At 36.3% G+C, this 24,189-nt stretch overlaps 1 protein-coding gene across 2 annotated transcripts in view; it reads right to left on the reverse strand.

Annotated features, from left to right (window-relative positions):
• Positions 1-24,189, reverse strand: part of CLVS2 (clavesin 2) — a 77,541-nt gene that overhangs the window by 40,229 nt on the left and 13,123 nt on the right. For both annotated transcript variants that reach the window (XM_036872108.1, XM_036872110.1), the window contains one exon: positions 16,858-17,032. In XM_036872108.1, the coding sequence (XP_036728003.1) occupies positions 16,858-17,032 (175 nt within the window). The remainder of the gene's footprint in view (positions 1-16,857; positions 17,033-24,189) is intronic.

Consider the following 24,189-nt stretch of genomic DNA (forward strand, 5'->3'; position numbering starts at 1 on the left):
AACCCATCCTTTATAATAGGTCCACTAGATTTTCTATTAAAATATACTTTTCCTGTCAAGTCAAAAACTTGACTGATCACCTACAGAAAAAAATTTGAACTCTAGAGTAGCATTCATGACCTTATACTATTGGTATCAATTAACTTTTGCAACCTTATTTCCTACTTTACTTTTTCATGAATGCTAATATACAACTAAATTAATCTACTTGCTAATACCCATCATGTACATCATGTACGTATTAATCTCTGTTTTTTCCCCTAAAACTGTCCCTCAGTATGTAATGCTTTTAATGATGCATTTCCCTTCTCTCAAAATCCTTCCAGGGCCTTCTACGGATACCTTTTTTCTTAATCCTTTCCTTAAGTAAAATATAACTGCCCTTTCCTTTCTCCCTCTTTAGTATGTTATTTGCACTTTTACAGAGCATTTGCGATTTTAAGTTAACATCATCTTTGGCTATTTAATAATATACTTTACTAATGGTGGGAAATATTTGCCACACTGATCCAAACACATGTGGAGTAATTATTTTTTTACTTGGGGATAAACTGAAAAAAAAAATGTTTTGAATTTAGAAGAAGGAAACTAGAATGATACACTATTTAGAAACTTGGTCATGAGAGAAAGGATGGAGGAACAGGCCATTGGTATTTGGAGAAGAAAATCATAAAATAAAAAATATCAGATAGCTCCAAATGTTCAAAGGGACAACACTCTATGTTTTTGAAATACTGTTATGTAAAGGGCCAGACACTAGGTGCAGTAGCATTGATCCTGTCTTCATGAGTTGGTATAAGAACCAATGGGTGCAAGATTCAGAAGCAGATTTTAGCTGAATTTAAGAAAGAGCTTTGTTGCCAAACTCAGAGATGGAAAGGACTGCCTTTTGAGGTGCTGTGCTAGCAGGCTCAGATTGTGTATAAACGGAAGCTGCAGAATCATCTCTTAAGACTACCACAGAAGTAATTCTTACATAAGATGGCTTGTGTGACTTCTACGTTTCCTTCAAATGCTAAGATTCTAAAGGTTCTAGCCATGTCTACGCTAAGCTTTTCATGACAGCATCTGACATAGAATGTGCTCCTGTGTTGTGTACCTGCTGAAACTAATTTAGATATATATAGAATGGTCAAGAGCCCAATACAGAATGACATAAAATGCCAAGAAATAGCATCATAATTAGATACGAAAGATCACATTAGGTTGCTCTCTGTTATTTTAATACTTGGTTTTCCATTCACTTGTACTTAGTATTAGTCTAGAAAGTCTACAGGAAAAAGAAGAATCTAGTCATGAATCTGTAACCCTTAAATATTTAAAATATGTGAATAGTTGTTTATAATTTACCAACATTTGATCAGATTTTAGAAGAAAATTAATTCATTAAAAAGTCTTATAAAACAGAATGAACTTTTTTGTACATTCAATATCATAAATACAATTTATCATCAGATCTTGAGCAAATGAAAGTATAAACCTTTTCAAGAAAATCTTTTCCACAAAAGGCTTTACCATGAGTAACAACTAATTTAATTTTCTGAGTATCTTTTTTTTTGAATTTTATTTTATTTATTTTTTATACAGCAGGTTCTTATTAGTTATCCATTTTACACATATTAGTGTATACATGTCTATCCCAGTCTCCCAGTTCATCCCACCACCCCCTACCCCTGCCACTTTCCCCCCTTAGTGTCCATACGTTTGTTCTCTACATCTGTGTCTCTATTTCTGCCCTGCAAACCGGATGGAACTCTAATTTAGGTCCCAAACCGCTGCCTCGCCAAAACCTCTGGTTTGTTTCATTTAAGGTAAGCCTGACAAGCTCCGGGTCTATGGAGCATGCCAAAACCCTTACTTCTCGTCTGTTCAAAGAGACCAATGTGAGCAAAGACATGGGCTGGGGGTGAGTGTCTGGTGACTAGACCATGTTTTAGAAAGACAACTGTGATTACCACGTCCATGTTGAGGAGGAACTGGACAGGGTCCAGTTGGAGGCAGGGCCACTGATTTATCTTTGGAGATAACAAAGGTGAGAGGTAACAAAGATTTAAAGGAGGATAGGGAAAAAATGTGAATTGGAAAGGACACAGACAAAAGTACCCTCCCCTTCTTTTTCATATCACTTGGCCTGAACTAATGCGGACTTTCAGCATCTCTGGGCTGGATTGCTATAAAATTGTCTCCTAAATTCCCACTTTTCCAACTTTTTTCTTTAAGATTATCCCACTCAATAGATATTGGTGGGCTGAAGTCATGAACAAATGAATTACATCACATTAGTTTTTCAATTGGCCATTTTCCATGATTTCTTCTCTGACTTAAAATACTCATTGATTCTCCAGTCTTCATAAAATACAGTTTAAATTCAAAGTCCATCCCACTTTGACCTCAACCTATCAGATTTCTCCAGTGTATCTTTCTTGCCTACCTTACATCAACTCGTCACATGAGACTGCCTAGACTTATAACATATCCAAAATGCAATGTATGAATTTTCGCTCTATACTTAGCTGCACTGTTTCCCTCCCTATGCATCTCTATATACCAAATCATGTCATCTTTGAAGACATGCTCAATCTTTAACTCTTACATAAAACATTTATAGCATTTTAGTCCACACACCACAACTCCTTCTTCTGAACTATTAAACAATTTCTGTCTGTAAAAATTTATTTTGCCATTTATAGAACCAATTTTAATAATATAAGGATACGACTGGTAGGCAGAAATAAGATGTACTGTTTAAAAGCATGATTGTCTTTATAAGGTGTAATTTATGTCCACTTTCTGTCTTTTACTTAATTCATCGATGGCTATCTTATTCAGATTTGCATAAAAATGTTTTTAAATGGGGCTTATTGATGGCTGTTTAACAATTCAACTTACTTCTTTTCTCCTACCAAACACTGGTTAGTTCATACCAGGTATATTAGCATAATATTTTGGATTATATATCAGCCTGGTAGCTTCATAAAACATGCTTTTTTAAGCATGTCTGATCTTTAACTCCGAAGCATATTTACATTTCCACTGACTCTGTTTTCCTAGGTCTTACTGTAAATTTCCTTTGTGGTTCCCAAATGTGACCCATCACAGCTATATGTGTTAGCACTGCATAATCTTCTTAAGATGAGCAGCTGCAGCTGCCTGATTCTATTAATTTTCTCATCAGACTATGTTAATATCACTTTAAAATAGAAGCTAACCTTTTTAACACGGCACATTGTATACTTATTTGTTAAATAATTTGCTTTATTTTCTACTGTATATCATGACTACTTGAATAAAATTTTTATGATAAAAATACTATGTTCCCAATGGTAAAATGTGTAAAATGCAGAAAGTAGGAAAAGGAAAATTTCTCCACAGTCCTACAACTCTCATATAATCATTGCTTACATTCCAGTGCATTTTCTTCTCCTCTTTGTTTAACATATTATCAACATAAATGTGATCATATTTTCATACATTCGTTTCTATCACACACACTTAAGATTATTAATAATCATTGCCCATATTATCACAAACTCTTTGCAAACATTACTCCTAGCAGTTGAAAGATCATCCATCATAGAAACATCCTGGTGCTGCAGGGTTCTTTCTCACAAGGATCTATATTCTCCTTCAGCTCATGGATTCTGAGTCTGAGAACTATCTCAGGTCAGGAAACTAGGCATAATATTCTAACTTTATATTTGGATAGCTGCCTTCATTCTTTTTCTCTTTTTTTTCATTTAATATTTTAAGCAACATTTATTGTCTTCCTATCTTTCTTTCCCATCGGAACACCATGTTTAATAACCATATCCATAGCTCCCTTAGGGCCAGGCCCTTATGATTGCCACTCCGACCTTGCCACTCCTTATAATAACTGCACCCAACATACTTCTGGTGTTTAAATGCCATCACCTAGCCAGCAGTATTTCTGAATCCTGTCATCCCCATTGTTCAGGAAATCCTTTCACTGAGTTTCTCTAATGTACCAGGTCTCTTTACCATAGTCCTTTTGATTACTACTTCCCCTGCAGCTTTCACATGTCTTAGATATTGCACTCTCCAGTGTATGTTCTCCCATGAGTATCCCACCCTATTTCACCACTATGAAAGTTTTAAGAATTGCAGGTCTATAACATGCTTTTAGTCCACCCAGGACCAATGATATGATCCTCCTTGCCAGCCAATTGGTGAGTTATTTAGCGGAACTGTAATCTTGCCATTGAGGAAGTTTTCATCTAGTTGAAAACAGTGAGGAGAGATATGTATATTAATCATGTAAATACAAGTCTCTTCATGTATTTCAACAGAAAATATTTGTGATATTCCCAAGAGTGAAAATCCCCAAAGTCTTACATCCTAGGAACAAAGCAATGAGTTCCACATGTTATAAATCACAATACTTTTTATAATCACATTTAACCATTATCTTACAACTTGGAAGAACAAATGTAGTGACTATAAACTTCAAAGAGAAAATTACCCACTTAATTTCTTAAAAGATGCATTATTTTCAGAAAAAGGGGGTGGGAGACTTTCTTCCCACCTAATTTTAGTTGGTGAGTTTTGCATGATCTGCCAAGTTAGGTTGATTAATTATATTATATAACCACTGTATTTTGTTCTAAAGACGTAATCTTCTTGTTACATAGTTTATTTATATTATCTTCTCCAGCATGGGGCAGGGAAGAAGTGCATGGGCAGGACTGACAGTAACCAAGTGACTTCTCTGACTAGGTATCATGCCAATCTCTTTCATATTGTTATCTTGTTTAATCCTCAAAATAACACCAGGTGGAAGGTATCACTCCCATTTTATATGCGGTAACAATGACCGCGATCAGTTAAGTAGTCTGTCTAAAGTTGAAATCTGGATGTGGCTGAGACAAGACTTAAGCCCAGGAATGCTTGCTTCTAAAGTCTGACCTATTCTAGCACTTGTCAGGGGAGAGACAATTCTGCTTTCAACTATATCCTATATAATTTTTGTCCAAATACCTCTTTATGAAGAAAGCATATAATCAAACCATGACTTTCCTAGCAGTTTTCGTGAGTGAAAGAAGACAATCTCCTTCCTCCTTACATGGCCTTATGATGAAACACAAGTCACAGTGTCATTTCTCTTACCCTCTATCCAACTTAGGAATGTTTTTGTGTTTTTAAAATTAGGATATAAATAACTTATGGGAAGATTCCAAGAATAAAGGAAAGAGAGGCGATAGTTCTAATTCCAATGCCGATACATGAGTTTCCAGTAAACAATCCCCAAAAAACAGGAGCTAAATAATAAAGGGAAAGCCTTAAAAGGAAAACCTTGGACCACGTGAAAAATGTAGCCTTGACTCAAACATAGAAACTATGAGACTCAGGGAAAATGAAGGAAACCTCTACTTCTGTGAGTACTGTGACCTATTCTAAGAGGTAGAGGGGCTTACTGTAAAGGCAGTGATGACAAGAGAAAACCAGAACTGCAAAGAGGAAAAGACAAAGCTCAGCAATGGAATTTCTGGGAGCTCTCCGTGGTGCTGCTCAATTCAGCCTAAGCCTACTTTGATGGTTTCTATGCAGCATTGAAGTCACATTAGCTCTTTTCTGAGTTAAGGCACTTTCCAGATCCAAATATCTATGAAACTAGAAAACAGCCTGTTATGATTTACAGCAGAGTGGTTTACCCTCCTTTCACTGAATAAATTATAGCTCTAAGTTTAGCATATAGTAGTAACCCATTATGATGCTGATTATCTACTCCCTGTTGAGACAGTAGGCCTCAAATACCACTAAATGTAGTTTGTTTACCAGTTCTGTTGCAACCCATCATTGTCTTATGTGGGGTAGAATGTGCTTTTCTTAGCCATCTTAGGAGAGACAATGGTCTGACTGGTAGCATCTTTTTGAGGTTTTTCTTTTAAAACCAAGTGATAAAATTGTCTATCTGCCTGAATTTCATCTTACTTGAAAATAAACCTGGTTTTCTAAGCTTTAGAGTCTTAGTTCATAATGATTTGCAAAGAATTATGGGTATATCTCTTGGAATATTTTTGGGTTTTTGGAAATAAATTTACTCCATATTTAATCCTAGAAAAATATCTCTGGGGATTTAAAGAACATAATAATAAAAGCTATTACTACATAAAAGAAGAAGAATTTCTCCCTTAGATCATTATCTATAGATAGAAATGATGGCTCATGACCCTCATTTCTATCGTCTTGTGGTCATAAACTAGAAAATGGTTGGCTTTAAGGAGTTAAGGAGCTTCCAAGTCAATAAGGCAGACTGAATAAGCACAATTTCCTCACCTTCCTCCACAAATTTAAATGACAGTAAACAGTACAAACTATAATAAATTTACAACAACACTGAAAACTAAATGAGGCAGAGTAACTTTATTAAAGTAGATATTTGATAAAATTTTAGAAGATGAAAAATACATGTGGTTCTAACTTCCACTTCCAGAAAGACAGAATAATCAAATCATACTTTTCCCTATTCTTCTCATTAAGTATAACTAAAAAACCTGGGCAGTATACATAAAACAAACGTAAGAAGACTATAAATGGTGAAAAGAAAAAGGCAGACCAGCTAGAGACTTTGGGACCCAAAGAATAAAATACTGGCACATTCCCTGGGCTTGATTTTGCCTCAGGTATCCCCGATCTATAGCTCAGGAAACTGGCAACTGGAAACGGGCACAGACAAAAGAGCCCTAACTAAAGCTTGCTCTCACTGGCCAAAGGATCAGGAAAGACACATACTAGCAACACACAAAATGTTTAGGCAATAACTACTCTACTCCAGCCAAGCACTAGAGGAAAAGAAAAAAACAAAAACAAAAACATGTGACCTCACTCTCACCCACACCAGCTAAGGATGAAAGCACCCTCATCAAGCTGTGATGAGGTATCCCAGCCCCCACCAGGGTCATGTAAGAGAAGACTGAGTACGTAGCCAGGAGTTTCATCCCTATTATATCAATGTTAATATCCTGGTTGTGAGATTGCATGATATTTTTGCAAGATGTTACCATTGAGGAAAACATATATGAGATCTCTCTGCATTGTTTCTTACAACTGCACGTGAATCTACATTAATTTCAAAATAAAACTGAAAAGTTTAATTAAAAAACATGTGATCCAGAAACATTATGATACACAGAGGATTAAGACCACAGATACAATGTCCATGCGATAGTAATACCAGAAAAGGGATCAGAGAAAAATTGAAAGGAAAGAATAACAAAAATGTTTCTGTTTCTAACTGAAGGATTCATTAAGGTGTGGTAGACACAAGAAGATCTGCTCCCAGATGCATGCTTGTAAAAGCCAAAGATGAAAAAAGATCCTAAAATCTTTTACAGGTACCTACAAAGTAACAAAAATTTGTCTGAATCCAGGCTTCTTATCAGAAATAATGGATGCCTAACAACTATAAAATAATGATTTCAAAGTACTGAGGGAAATTATTTTGAATCTATATTTATATATCTAGACAAAACTATTAACCGATGTGAAAAAATAAACACACTTTAGAGAATGCAAGTGTTCTGCAACTTTACCTCCCTCGTACTCCTTCAGGTGGAAAAAAAAAAAAAATATATATATATATATATGTAAACAAAACAAAAAAGAGAGAAAAGAATTCAAGGACTTGAGGAAAGGAAATCTAAGACACAGCAAATATTACACAAGAATGAAATTTGAAAGTTTTCTATAATGACAGCTCTAATACAGACCTAATAAACAAGAGGAAAAAGTCATAACAGGAAATAAAGAGCTCCTAGAATACCTTCAGGAAGAAAGTGGATTCCTTATAGTACACAATATGATTGAAAAACTAGGTACTGATAGTATAACTTTTACTTTATTAATTTATGTACTAAAATTATATTGACTTTTTGCATGTTTTCACTAGATGACTAAACAATAAGTAAAACTTCAACTGGTTTTTAAAGCACTTGATAGATATTGACAAAATGGTGAAAGCTGGTGGACTCTACATCCTAAAATTTGACATTGATTTCAGTCTTTAAGCCTATGCAACAAGACTACAGTGAAATCCTTTCAGTGTTTCAGCAGCTAGTATTCTTTTTTGGGGAGTTTCTCAAGGTAGGTAATCTCGAATTTTTTTAAAAGTCATATTCTCATTTTACAAAAATTAAATCCCCAATTCAGAGGATTTCTAACTTTCAAGGTAAAGCAACAAAAATATCACTATTTAAGACTACGTCTTACATGTAGTCTTAAGACGCTAGAAGAATGATTTACTATTTTTCTCCTTTTAAAATTGGGATCTTAGGAGCGCTGAACTGATTGAATCACAGCTGTGTTACCTTTGTTATGGGGATATAGCTATAGTGACCCACGTACATAGAAATTGCCAGCACCCCTACCTAGGCAAAGCTAGTCGGGTACAGAGATTGCAATAAGTACACAGAATGGATTGTAGGAAAACTGCATTTATTTCTTTGTGCTTAAATGTTGGAATAAAACCTTCTTGAAACACTGTCTAATTATCACTTCTTCCTTTCAGAGAACATAAGCAAACATGCTATAAAGAGCTGATAGAAGAGTCATCATAGGTATTTTAGGGAATCAGCATTGTGAAGGAGAAGACGAGGTGTCCACCATTCCTCTTCTTCCTAGAATCACAGACTACATTTCTTCATCTCCTTTATAGTTATGGGTGTCAACTTGACTGAGTTTTCTAGCCAACAGAATTCAAATTCAAATAAACAATGGACACTGTTTGCAGGTTTGGCCCATAGACGTGTATCATATGTGATCCTCCATGCTTTTTCACCTTATAGGGAAATGCAATGAAACTGACCAAAGTGACCCGGGAAGCCACACATAGAAAACGGCAGGGCAACAAAGTGGAAGGAACATGGGTTACTGACTCGCTAGGAGAAGCACCAAAGCTTGATCAAAGCAGCCTATTTGATTTCACCGTGAGATGGTTGAGCAAATGCACACATTTTCGTTTGTTTGTTACAGCAGCTATCATTACCTTATATAACTACCTCACACTCACCCACATCTTAAAATTCCAACTGACTGAGGCCTTTCAAAATGCAGTTGACCTCAAGCCATAGAAACACACTATTTTTAATTGTGCATCAAATAGAAGCCCAGGATTAATACAAGGGGGCATTCCTCTTATGAGTTTATTGTGACTTCTCCAATTGCTGATATGAAGAAAATTAAGCCCATTAAAAACAAATCCTCAGAATAGTTAAAATGAAGAATAAAGAGTATTTTAATTTCCAGATCAATCTTAAGAGAATATAACAAGAGTGCTACTCATGGATGGGACAGAAGAATCACTCACCTCCAAGATTCTGGCAATATGGTACCAGAATTTTAAAACTTAAGAAAACAAAAATGACACCCTAATTTGAGATTTCAAAAGATTTTGATTTAGATGTCCAGGAGGTTACATTATGAAGGTGAAATGACTAAACATTTGAAAGATAAGCATGTCAGTTTTATCAACATCTGTAGGAAAATCTGATAGCGCTGGGGTCTTAAACTAATTTTTTCCAGTTTTATGAAGGCATGATTGACAAAAATTGGATATATTTAAGGTATACAGCATGATATTTTGGTATACACATACATTGTAAAATAATTGCCACAATCAGGCTAACATATCTATCACCTCACATAATTATCTTTTTTTATGTGTGTGTGTGGTAAAAACAGTTGAGATCTACTCTCTTAGCAAATTTCAAGTATACAACACATTGTTATTAACTATAGTCACCATTCTGTCCATTAGGTTTCCAGGATTTATTCATCTTATCACTGAAATGTTGTACCCTTTGACCAGCATCTCCCCATTTCCCCAACCTCCTGACCCCTGGTAACCACCATTCTCCTCCCTGTTACTATGAATTTGACTTTTTAGATCCCACATGTAAGTGAGATCATGCAGTACTTGTCTCTCAGTGCCTGGCTTACTTCACTTAGCATAATGTCCTCAACGTTCATCTGTATTGTTGCAAACAGCAGGATTCCTTTCTTTTTTAAGGTTGTATCTAAACTAATTTTTTTAAGATAAATGAATGTTCACATTTTGCCATTTTGATTTGAAGAGAGTGAAAAAAATGAAGTTCTACTGGGAGAGAAGAATATATCAAGATGCATTTACATTGCTAACAAAAAGAATAAGAGAGAACTTGCAGTTACTCATTTTTTTTGTTCTCCAGTTAAGGACTTGTCTTAATATAGCCAATAAAATGAAATGTAGAATAGCTCATATGGCTGTTCAGTTTTTCATTATAGGTAGTTACTTTCTATCCATTTATCATTATCTCAATGACTCAAACAGAAAGATTATTTGCTTCCTTCCCTTTTGTTGCTTAAATTATTTGGCTACTAGAAGAAAAATGATAGCTAGTCTCCTTTTCAGTGGTTGAAAGTGTACAGGTATTAAATTGTATGGATAATTACTGATACTCCTTACTTTAATTCAGTAAGCGTATGTTAAGTAAGCCTAGAGCACCCATCTCTATTTTTTTTTCAAGGTTGACAGCTACTTCCTATAACTAGACATTTTAAATGGATTTAGCTGCTAATCAAAAAAAAAAAAAAAAGCAATTTTAATGCAAGAAAAAATAGTGAGATATAGGCACATACACATGTATGTAGGTACATGTATGTGTTATGTGTATGTGTATATATGTACATATATATGCAGAATTAACCTGGCCTGTTAGCAAAGTTTATATAATCCTTAGCCTGCTTGCTGAACTGAATATTATATATAGCTTTTACATGTCTATTGTCAGATTTTAAAAAGACTTCCAACGTCCTACTTCTGGGGACTAAACCTCTCAGCCAAGCCACATTCTCATACCATGAAATCAAGCAACTTTAGGGTTTTCACTCATTTTGTTTTAGGTTAAGAAACAACTGAAAGGAAGCACACTTAGCTCAGACAGCTATGCGTGTGATGAACAAAATGTCACTTTTTTTTTTTACACAGTGCCCTTGTCACTGTTTCTCAACATGGTTCTGACTGTGCATACAAAATGTGGAAATAAATGCTCCCACCTCCAGGCTGTCTGAATAAATACAGTTCATGAGTCCGTGTGTTCATTTTCAAAAAGACAGGTATTGTTTCAGACCTCTACCATCAATGCACCATCATGCTGCCTTAAATTTACAAGGCAGCTTGCATGCAAGAGGTTTCTGCTATTGCCAGAAGCATTATAAGCCTGAAAACTATTGGTAGGTTAACAAACATTGCAAAAAACACTGTTGCAAAGCAGAGTCCTTTTGTCTTATTATGAAAGCCTAATTTGCTCAATATCTCACTGACTTCCCTTTTTAATATTCTCCATAACTGTCCTACATACACACACACACACACACACGCACGTACACACACATGTGCAATTTCAAAGCTAGCAGGAACTGTGGGTAAGATCGGGAAGACTGAATAAGCTAACGCTAGACTGAAGTTAATGGCGCTCCTCACCCGCTAGCCCTGGACAGGGATATTCCAAGTCATTAGCATGGCCTTTGTTTTTGGCAAGATCCCCTAGGTAGCACTGGGCTTCCAAACAGTCAGAGCCAGAATTTGTAGTGGCAGCACTTTCTGCCTTCCACATGAATGACCAGAGCTCTCAGAGCTAGCAGATTGGTGGCTGCTAGTAACACTGGACCTTTGAGTCAAAAGAAAGGGCCAGCATTAAGTACTGTGAATTGATAACATATTCTTTATTCTTTCACAAGTCCTATTTATTAAGGGCTCTTACAATATCTGGCACTGATTTAGGCACTTTGTGATGGCCCTACATCTGAGTCTTAGGTAGCAATTCAAAGAGCTATTCAATTCTTTGTTACAGCCAAACCCCTTGTCAGCAAGCTACCTCTTGACTACATTCTGTACTTTTCAGCAGATGGAGTTTGGGGATTCCTGTGAAATTGTGAAAGCAACAGCACAGAGACTCAGCAGAACAGAGCTAAGGGGGAATAACAGGTAAATACATCCAAAGGGCAACGAACAACAGAGGTAGGGTCAGGATATGTTTTAAAAAATCACAAATAAGAGATTCTGGATTCATAAGAGAGTTTGAGTTTTTCACTACCAAAGAGTTTTAAGAATGGTAATATTTTATAAGAAAAATATTAAAATAGAGCAACAGCAACCAAAAAATATTAAAAGCATACTGCTTCGTTATAAATTCAGTCTAAGCTGTTCCAGGTATTTCCAAACATTTCATGTTTTAATTGGCTTCCCAGGCAGATATCTTAGAGTCAACAAGTCACATCCACTTAATCTTGTATTGATTTTCTAAAATGCTTCCTGTTACTACCCTAATCAATTACATTCTTGTAAGGTGCAAGACAATTTTCTCTTTCTCTTTTCCTTCCGACTAAGAATGAATACTTTATTTCCACAGAAAATATCTGATGTTGCCTCTTATCTGTCAAGGAGCCGCATTGTGTTGGTAAAAAATCTTTTATGCCTTTCATTTAAAAAAAATGTTTGAAGATTCTGCAAAGAGAAAGCGTACAGAATTGCCTTGGATTGGTATAATGAGTGGCTTACCAACTTGTGGTTGTGAGGATAAAAGTTCTCTTTGGCTAGCAGAAAAGTGCCTTGCCCTTGTCCTTCATCACAGGGAACTGGGAGGTTGGTAGTCACTCAAAGAGACCACTCACTGGGAAGAAGAAAATGGTTCTGACACTTGGTGTCCAAAAAAGTGCAAGGTCAGCCATTTGTGATTATTTTAGTACTGTACTATCCCAACAAAGAAATTTCACCTGGATTGAAATGTGAGGATTTTGGGCATGGGGGAGGAAAGTTACTTTAACCTGAGGCTACCCATTTTTTCTTAGGCACAGCCCTGGAAACAACAGAAACAACAAGGGGGCATGGGAGGCACAAACTATTGGATGTAAAATAGGCTCAAGGATGCATTGTACAACACGGGGAGTATAGCCAATATTTTGTAATAACTGTAAATGGAAAGTAACCTTTAAAATTGTATAATTTTTTTAATTAACAAAAAACCAGAAACAACAAGATTCAGGAAAGACATTCATTCTTTGGAATCAGACAACCTGGACTCAAGCCTTGAGGTCAGTTGAGAAAATTCAGGTAAGTGTCTTAAACTCCCTGAAGTTTCATTATCTGTCCTACAAAATGGGATCAATATAAGTACCTCCAGGGTAGTCTGGGTGTCCTCTATATTTAACCCCTCTCCTTTGATCCAAGTCAATTCTTCCACCCAGCAGATCTTTCCAAAGAAGAAGAGTGACCAGGTCACTTTCCTGTCCCAAATGTCCCCATGTCTGGAGTACACAGGTCAAACCACACAGCATGCCTTCCTCCAGCCCATAGGGCCAGGTCTCAGCCTGCCTTTCCCAGATTACCTCTGGTCATTTGTTTCAATTCATTTCTCACCCTAGCCATATCGAAACTGATTTATCACATACTTTCAATGCTTTATAGCTGTCTGTTTGTTCAAGTCACCTCCCCCAAAGTTTCCCTGCCCAGAATGCTCTTCCTGTCCTTACTCCCTTAGCAAACTCTTGCTCCTCCCTCAAGGCCAAAGCTATCTCCACAATCACCACCTTTCCAACTGTGCCTGGAGTTTCTCCCAAAAGAAACAAAGATTAATTTTCACCAGGTGAAAAAAATCTCATTTTTTGTTTGGCTTCCAACAAGAAAATAATATATTATTTGGCATCTAACATGAAAATATCTAGATGCTACTTAACCAAAAAGTGAAGTGATTTTTAAAAAATGGAATCTGTGTATCTATAATCTGAGCACTAAAAGCAAAATATGATATTTTTCAGATTCCCAAAGTCAATCATCTTTAAGTCTTCACTGCCTAGGTAGTCACTGAATTGTGAGAAAACCAGCACACATCCAAAAAAATATGCCACTTGAAAAATGAGCTTACCCACATCAATTACTTTGATCATTAATATCACCTGCTAAGTGCAAGGTGTATTATTTCTAATGTAATACTTTAAAATTGGTATAAATGAATAGACTGACAGCCAAACAAGTTAAGTAATTTGCCCAAATATTTGATATGTGGCAGGGCTGCCATCCAAACCCAGGTCTGTCTGCCTCTATAGCCCGTTTGCATCCTTCAACAGTGTCTCTCTGTTGGCCTTCTACTGTGATCACAGGTGGATCTTACAGCAATGGTCTCTGTGTTTTTATCCAAAGTATAAGGTGCTATCTCTAGCTGGGTCACTTAAAATACTTGAGGAAAAAGGGGATTGGTGTATGCAGGTAGACAGGTTATACAGTCACCTCTGTATAAAGGAAGACGTAAAACACAGTTACGTCCCTTAATAATACACATCATTAAATTAAGTTTCCTCCCTGGCACTAGACCCACTGGTAGCTTTCCTTACTTTTGGTTTAATCCCCTAGGATATTTTTTTGTTTGCCTAAATAAAAGTAACATATTATAGCAGAATGATAGCATGATATAAATTATCACTGAGTTATTAAAAATATTCTCACCTCTTAATTTCCCTGACTGGGTTAATTGGAAGGGGTTTATTATTGTGGTGGTGGTCTTAGTGATGGCGGTAGTTGTGTTTAACAATCTAAAATTGCGCATATGTGTCTTTACTTCAAACGCTTTACGGTTTCCTGTTAATCTCAAAAAATAAAGTTGATTCATGCTCTGCGTGAAACATATCAATACACAATAATATTTCTCACATAGTAAGTGCAAAATAAAAGAGTCTTCATTAGAAAAGTCAGAAAAGGTTACTTCAGTATGAAAGTAAGTATGAAATCACACCTGTCACAATGGAACATTTTTAGCACATCGTATATTCCTATTCAGAATCACCATTGTTTATAGATATCGATATAGACATAGACACAGATATAGACATGGATATAGAGCATTTAAAAATTAATTTGAACTAGAGAAAAAATGAGTTTAAAAGTTAGTAACGTGTCAAATTTATTCCCAGGAGGAGCTCCCTTCTTTTAAGTGGCTTCCCGATGGGCAACGAGGAGGAATCAACCCTGCTTACTCAGTCTGGGTCCTGGGAGCGAGGAAAGGGGCTTGGGACCGTGGTGGGGAATAGAGACAAGGCAGTTCAGCAGAGGTCCCTGCAGGGAGGGGGACCATTCCCCTCTCTAACACAAGCACAGAGCTTTAATCTGGCTGTAGCTCCTGTTGGGCTGACCCTCAGCACTTAAAAAAGTCCTGATCGGAGCCATGGGTAATGGGGAAGTTCCCCAACATGTCCAAGTGGTCAGTTTTTTCCTCCACCGAGGACTTATCATATTACTATTAAATGACTCCATAAAGTGTGTAAATTAGCAAACAGCAAGATATTGAGTCTATTCTTGAGGTGTTTGTTTTTTTCAATTTTTTTGGAAATAATATGAGTTCTCCAGCTCTTCATATGCTGAAGGCCTAGACGACCCCTCATGCCAGTTAAATTGGGATCACGATTATAAAAGGCTAGGTTACCATTTTGTGTTAAGTAATATGGTTGGTGGTAACCAATTTTCTCTATAAAGTGAAGAACACTTTACATGCTGATGGCAGGAGGGCAGAATTAGGACTGATTCTAAATGATACACACATTTCCAAACACTGTGTTTCCCCATGCCCTCCCAACTCTGATTAACTGTCTCTATGGAGTTAAAAAGAAAGTGTAGTTCAAGATAAGGTAAGAGCAAGGCTGACTCACCAAGAGCAAGTCAGGAAATCTGCATCAGGGAAAGCCTATCAGAGAAAAGGATCAGTGTGTCTTATTCACTCCAGAGGCAAAACCCAAACTGTGAATTCAATTTGGTTAAGATGTCCTGCTACTTGGAGAAGTGACCTTTTTTTAGCAGGCCATCATCTTTCAATTTAGGTGCCTATAGACACAGTCAGAAATTACTGTGAAGCAGAGATCTAGATAATTCTGGTTGTTCTACTTAAAAAAAAAAAATCTAGCATCCTGGACTAATGAATGACAACAATAAAATTAGTTATTTTGTGATATTTTCAGTGATAAATGTTACAAAAACTAACTGCTGCAAACTTCTAAAAAGCAAGTTGAACATACTGAGAATAAATACTGAATAACATCACTTAAGAATTAATTTACAAATCTTTTTAAGAATTTAAATTTTATTCCATAAACATTATATATAAAGTAGCATAAAGCAAAGCAGAGAGCAGAAAAAAGACACCTTAAAACTTAAAAAGAAATCGTCGATATTAGGTTTATAACATGCCACTAAATAATAACTGATTTTCCATTTTATAATTCCCAACCAGTTAAATGTCATTCATTGGAAGACGCACCATTCCTCTGTCAACTCCACATCATGGCCCTTCCACAATAAAAAAAAAAAAAGAGCAAAAAAAACCCCAATTAAGTCTAAAGAAGTAATTCAAAACAGTGATTCCATATCCTAGATACCAAAAAACATATGATTGATTGGCTTTCCAACAGTTGTTGGGCAACTAAATGGAACAATGAAGCAAACATTTAGCTAATTAACAACTATACACAGAAAAGGAAAGAAAAACAAACAAACAAAAGCCTAGATAGCTAATAATTAAAATCCAGAAGATGTTGCTTGTTCTGATTATCAAGCTAAAAATCCCAGATCATCACTGGCACTTATGTTTAGACATAGTGAGGGCTTAGTGCCAAGTATCACAAGCTTCCATTCAGTAAAAGGCCCACATCTTCTAGCTTTTCTTCTATGATCCTTTGTCCAGTTAGTGTTTTAGTGTTTGTGCTTGAAAACTAGTTTTTTAAATGTGCTTTTATTATTCCTTAAGTAAGATCTTCTGTTGTTCTATCACAGATAAGCCAAACATGGGAAACTGAGAAACTGGGTAATTTGTAAATCATTACCTGAAGGCCTTCGATAGCCAAGCGCAGCATGCTTGGTGTAAGTTTAGAGGCTTGCTTGAAGGTGAAGTTACTCCAGTCTATGATCAAAACAAATCCATTCACTTGAAGCTCAGGATCTTCAATCATGGCTTCTAAAGAAAGTAAGATGGCACGCAAAATATCCACCAGTGTGTACCTATCAGCAACAGAAAAGTGCTGCATTAAATCTGACAACCACTTTTGTAGAAGCTATAGAAAGTTGAGAAGCATACTAAAAATTCCCTTTTAAAATACATCAGGAATCTTAAGGAAATGATTTTGTTTAAAAATCTTTTAAGATGAAGTTTACTTTATTCGCTATACTCAGGGGACATATTAGAATTTAACATGCATTCTACCAAAACAAATTCCAATGCTTTTGAACACATTACAATTTGTTTCATATTTTAAAACCTTTTCCTTTCCTTCTAGGCCTTCCTATGAGTTTATAAAATCTCATTTCAACAACCCTAAAAACTAGGCATGGTACTTTTAAATAGCTCAAGAATGCTCTCAGTACTGACGTTTCATATCTTCACATGTGGAAAATTTGAGAATGAGATTTGAAGGAGTTTCATCAATAAACAACACTATATGTAAACAGTTATGATTGAAAGTGTCAACAGATTTTAATTGTACTGAGTTTATATCATAAAGATAAAAGAAAAGAAAAGAAAAAGGAAAGGTGGGATGGACAGAAAGAAAGGGAAATCAATGAAAATAAAAGGGAAAATGTACCTGTCTGTTATTACATAGGCCATCCAAATTTAGGGGTCAAGACTTTATCTTTTTCTACCTTGCAACTTAGCACAGTGCCTGGCACACTGTAAAAACATAATAAATGCTCTTTACTTTCTTCTAAAATGGAACTAGACTAGAGTGCAAAGACACTAATTGTACATTAAGACACTGCCTCAACGAAGGCAGCAGAAGTAAGAAGAAAAGAAGCCAAATTTGAGAAGTATTTTAGAGGTAAACTTTTTAAAATTTAATACTTAATTAAATGTGAGGGCTTAGATTGAGGGAAGAGTATAAGATGACACACAGATTCTAGCTTCACTCTGATTAAATGGTAAAAATCTTTCATCAAAATCAATAATGCAAATAGAGGATACAGTTGAGGATGGCTGGAAATGTGGAATTTGGAATAGTATCCGTTGTACTTGAGAAACATGTAGTATACCCAGAAAGATATATCAAGTAAACATTTGAAAAAGTAAATTCCAAACTCAGGAGAGAGCTCAAGATTGAAAATTCCAGAATCAAAAGCATACCAATCCTACGTTCAAGGAAGTGAAGGAGGTAATGCAATCTGAGCTGAGAAGAAAATGAGATAATTATTCTAAGAGGGAATCCCAGCATTTCAAGAGGGATTAGTACATTTATGGAAGATGTTAACAATTTTCCATTTTTAGCAGCCTGCATTTCAAGTTTACTTTTCTGCTTAGACATTCAGGTGGAGGTATCTGGGAAAAGTGAGAGAAAGAAATCCTGACCTCAGGGAAGAGGTGGTGTGGGGAGGGGGGTGGATGAGGAGTGGAAATCATTGGGATTCAGTGGAAGCGATGGGCTCACCAGGAAGATGCATGAGACTGTGGCACATGTGAGGGAGTAGTTCTATTTTGACTTCTAAAAACATTTGGAGGCGAATGGAGAAAGTGTAGTAGTTCAGAAAGGAAGGAATAATTAACAGTGAAACCTCAGGCAATTTCTCACTTTCTCTGGGCCTCATTTCCTCATCTGTAAAATCAGTAGTTTGGAATAAAATCTCTTTAGGGTCCCAGCATTAATCAAGCAAAGGGCGTGGTGTCAGAAGACTTCAAGACGGAATCTCTTCCTGTCCCTCATTAGCTGTGTGGTCCTGGACATGTCAATGATTTATCATTCTGAGGCTTAGTTCCCTTAAATGAGAGTATCTATGATTATCTCACTGCATCTCACTGGCAGTGGCAAGGTGGGAGGAGGGGGTATGGGAAGAAGTCAAAGACATGATTCAGGTGAAAGCATTTGCACAATGCTAGGTATATAGCATGTGTTCAGTAAATGTTGGTTGGAATACACACATAGCACACTTTTTATTGTAATGGTAACCACAGACATAGGGCACTAGGCAGGGTATAATCAGAACTAAAGAATATTTGCTTGTAAATTTTACTTAAAACTTAACGATAATCTTTAGATAGCTTACTACTACTGTGAAAGGCAAGGATCAAGAGATTATTTTTAAATCTCTGGAAAGTATACAGGGTATTTATAGGCCTAAGGCTATGGCATCCCAAAATACTACATAAACACATGAGTAAAATTTTTTGTAGAGCTCTGTTACTTGTCCTTAAATCTGTGAAATATGAATGACTGAATACCTTTATCTGTCACTTCATGGCTGGCTCACCTCCTTTTTAAACATAATCGCCTAACACAGTATTGTGACCAAAAGCCTATAAACCTACACAGACTGGAAAGTTGGAGCAGGAAGGCTATAGTTCTGGTTAAAATTTAGATCTACCCCCTCTAAAAAAGTATTCACTTTAATTTCTGAAGTTCATAATAATTATCACAGTTAAAAAAATTAAAAATTAGAACAATCCAATTTAGAACTTCCCCCCATTATGATCATTCTTACATTTCCTATAAGAATGACAAATAGCATTAATACCAAACAGCCTTAAGTAAAAGTGGAATCTGAAATCGGCTTTGGAAGAATGATGCACTGTATGTATTAAGAATAAACCATGGCACCAGTAGGGCTGAAAACAAGAGGCAATTTGTTTTAACTAACACATTTTAAGTTTGGTTTTTCCAAAACTGTGTCAAATCAAGAGAGAAACTTATATACATATCATTATTCCAAAGGAAAGGAAATAAGGCAAATCCCAGGATCGTCAATAGAGAAAAGCAGGTTTGCAAAGTTTTCAAGAGTAAATCTAACCAATGGTTTTTTAATTTAATATCTTCTTCCAAAAAGAGAATTAAGTGATCTTTATATAAATTATACTAATGTATAAGTTTAATAAAAGAAACATAAAAACATCCTAGCTAACTGAATTCAAAAGGCAGGTCAAAACCACTCTTGAGGGGCTTCCCTGGTGGCACAGTGGTTCAGAATATGCCTGCCAATGCCGGGGACAGGGGTTCGAGCCCTGGTCTGGGAAGATCCCACATGCCGCGGAGCAACTAGGCCCGTGAGCCACAACTACTGAGCCTGCGCGTCTGGAGCCTGTGCCCTGCAACAAGAGAGGACGCGACGAAGAAGAGTGGCCCCCGCTTGCCACAACTAGAGAAAGCCCTCGCACGAAACGAAGACCCAACACAGCCAAAAATAAATAAATTAAAAAAAAAAAAAATCCTTCCCTCTACTTTAAAAAAAACAAACAAACAAACCACTCTTGACACTCCAATCCTCTGTTGTCAAACATGTCACATTACTACCATTAGCAGCTCAGCAGGTTATTCCTAAGCAGAACATTATTACATGAGATCTTGCCAAAGTCCACAAAATATCTTCCAAAGAAATGGAGCATTTTATGAATTTTCTGTCTTCAGGAATCCTACTTTCATTATTCTCTTTGAAACTATTTTTGAACTGTTGTATTTTACAAATTAAATGTCACTACAATGAGTATTTCACGAGCTCATGTTTGGGGTTCACACCCCAATTATAGTAGCTCTACCATTGCTATTCTCCCCTCCTATGTTGAAAGAAAGCCATAAACAATAAACTAGCATATTAATGGAGCTCCTGACTCCTGATTGTGCTTCCCAAAGCAGCATTAGGTAAAGCCTGAACCTGAAATCAACTTGAAGAGGATGAAATAATGACACCAGTACAACTGGGACTATGTAGACCATTGCTCTAGAAAGAAGTCAAAGCTGCTATAATATGCAAAAAAAAAAAAAAATTTCTCCTATTTAGTACCAGTGTGATCAAGAGCAGGGAATCTTCTTCTCCTGCCTCTGGCCTTACAAGGTTTTGGGGAGCTACCTAGTCTATGCTTCTCTCCTGGGGTTCACAACGTCTCATCCCCTACTAGAGCTTACAATCAGTGCAAAGAGCAACTTAAATCACAAACAGGCCATTTCCTTCCTACTCTCCAGCCCTTTCTTGTAGCCTGACAAGGAAAAACTGGCATCTTGGCATCACACTGAGCAGCACAACAGCAAGTAGTTTCCCCTCTGTCACTAAATCAATCAGCCATTATTAAATTCTTCATTAGGCTGCCCCCAACCCTCAGTTTTCATTATGCCACATTTTCTAATGTCTGAAGCACTTTGTGTTAGAAAGGTGCTAGGGGAAGAGACAAAGGAGAGGAATTACTTTTATTAATGCCTCGGAGTATCATTAGTGCTAAAGTCAATGAATTCACCAAGGTATTTTATATTACTGAGTGGTAATAATAATATCTCTATCTGTGTAATCGTTTAAGATTTCCAAAGCAATTTCAAACGCATTATCTTAATCTCAAAATAAGCCCAAAGTCTCTGTGCCTGGCTTAGTTCCTATTATTTTGGAGATGAGGACACAGATGAGGTCTCAGAGAATTTAGACAGTTTGTCCAAAGTCACTATGGGAGTAAAACTGGAAGCCTAGATGAGAAGCTGGGTCTTTCTGACACCCCAGTGCTCTCCACTCCTTATGGTGCCTAGACCTAGAACCGAGTTTGATGAATAGCTGTTCTGCTTTCTCATGTCTCAGTGTCTCATGTCTCAGTGGCATACTGTGTGTCAGAAGATGGATCAGAAAGATGGATGGAAAGATGGAAAGATGGATCAGAAAGATGGATCGATACCAACATGGCGCCAGGCCAGGTACCAGGGTAGCTCCAGCCTGGTCCCAGCAAGGGGCTTTGGCAGAAGAAAAGTGACAAGACATTCGTGAAAGTCAGGATGGGAACAGGCTAAGTCTACAAACCTTGGAGGAAATATGAAATCCAAAATAATTATGTGTCTGGTTTGTATCGCTAGGCACAGATTAGTTGTCTCAGCCTTGCTTTAATTTTACTGCTGTGGAAATGTAGGTGAGTAAGAACAAAAGAATCCTTGTAAATGAAACATCTAGAGGAAAAATGTCATTCTTTGAAAAAAAAAAAAAAGGTTAAAAAATGTGCACCTGATGCCGCCAAAATAAAACGAAATGAAATAAAACAAAGTTGTGCTGGAAAAATACAAACATTGAAAAGGCAACTCTTCCTCAGGGCAGAGTAAGTGTTTACTTAGCTGCTTGATACAGTCTTTGCCTTCAGAATATTTATTCTACCAACTTAAATTTCTGTGCCTAATGGTCTACATTCTGATGTTTAATCAAGATTTTCTAAAACATAGATGAATTTTTTAATTATCAGAGCTTGCTTTTTTTATAATTATATTTAACTGTCTTTTCCCAGATTTATGTTGGTTAACTATCTGTACACACAAAGCAAGTCTGACCAATTCACTCACTAGCTGTGTGGTTATGGGTGGAATAACTGCTCTGTGCCTGCAAAATGTGGATGTTAACAGAACCTACCTCGTATGTATGTGATAAAGATTTAATAAATGAATGTTTATAAAGTGCTTAGAATAGTGCCTGACACATAGCATATGCTATAAAAGTGTTTTAAAATGAATGAATGAATTAAATAATGAATTAAAATGAAAAAATAAAAGGTTGAATTACATTCCCGAGCAGGTGATTTTCTCTCTATACGACACAGCAGCCTGGTACCCCTGCCCTGAACTTCCAGCACTGACAAGCAGCACCCTCATTTAGCACTTAACGACCTCTCTGAAGTTATTTAGCTTTTTGTGTTTTTTCTTCCCAGAGAGGTTGTATGTTCCTTGATGGTACAAAGAATGTGTCATGTGTCTTTTTTTGCACCTAGCACCTATTAAATGTCCACGTATGTAGCAAATGCTGGAAAAAAGTATACTTTTTAATACATTGGTTTGAATCAAGTACTGTTCTATTCACTCATTTTACTCGATGTTGTAAAGACCCAACCAACGTACGGGGACATCTTTTCCCTCATTTTCAATAATGCCGCTTACTATGTTAATGAACTATATGTACCTGCCTTCAATGATGTAAAAGAATTCAATCTTTTTTCCCAGAATGGAGGAAATATAGTAATTTACTAAGGATAATTTAATAATTTACTAATTGTTGGCTCATGTTTTAAAATATCTTTCCACATTTTTTGAGACATCCTTTCAGAGCACTTTAGTAACATCAAATCTGTTGCTTCTTTTCAACTTTGTTTAAAGTTGCATATTTGAAACATGAAAATAGCCTGGTTTGGGCCAGACCCAATCAACATCCTGCTGAAGTTTGGAACTCTTGGTCATTGCTGTTATTTCAGGATTATTTCACTAATTACTGCATAATTACCCTCGTTTTTAGAGACTGTCTTATTTTTTTTAAGAGATTTGTCCCAATATTTCACTAACACTTCTCAGGACAATTTTTTTTTCTCTCCCATTTTCCATGGTATGAACCAAGGGCATATTTTGAAGTGAGCTGCAGTTCCCAGAGTATTTGTTTAAAGAGCAGCCCTATAAGGAAGCAATACAAAAGTCCTGCTGGGACAGAAACCCCATGGAACCCACACCTGCCATTCCTAGTATTGACCTAATCTCAAAATCAGCCGTAATACAGCATAGCAGTGCCTTTAGGATTTCGAAGGTAAGGATTCCTGACCCTGCCAGGATATATGACACCAGGAAACAAAAAGTTGAGAAATATTTAAATATTTTAATAAACAGAGCCAAGAAGACTTGAAAAATCAGTCCAAAAAATTAAGCCTCTTTTTTGGCTTGTTTTTTGTTTTTAAAATGATCAAGTAAGAGTGTTTCTCCCTAATTAACTAGTTAATTGCCCTTGTCTGTTTTAATCTATTTCTAATCATTTTATTTTATTTTATTTTATTTTAGTGCACTTCCACAGAAGAGTAAAGCTTTGTGGCTGAGAATAAAGCAAATATGTATAGTCTATGGCTATTTTTTAAAAATTTTAAGCTACCATCATCATAACCTTCTTTCATTTGAAGATTGGCCACATTATTTTAATAAATGAGAGCATAGTCATAATTAAAACTGGAGCTTCAAATAGCTGGCCATTTGTATAATATTTTCCTTTGTATGAAAAAGCCACACAATAAGAATGAACAAACTGACAATAGTACATTTTTTAGGCAAATTCCAGGATAAGTTAGAGGATCATAGCATTGTCTCACCAATCAGTCTTTGAGCCCTTTCAGTACTATAAGTGATAATCAATGTCCATTATGACAAGCCAAACATGGTACAAGACAGTCAGTACTTTCTGAATTGCCACTATAT

Source organism: Balaenoptera musculus, chromosome 12 (genome assembly GCF_009873245.2).
Source record: "Balaenoptera musculus isolate JJ_BM4_2016_0621 chromosome 12, mBalMus1.pri.v3, whole genome shotgun sequence".
Taxonomy (NCBI): Eukaryota; Metazoa; Chordata; class Mammalia; order Artiodactyla; family Balaenopteridae; genus Balaenoptera; species Balaenoptera musculus.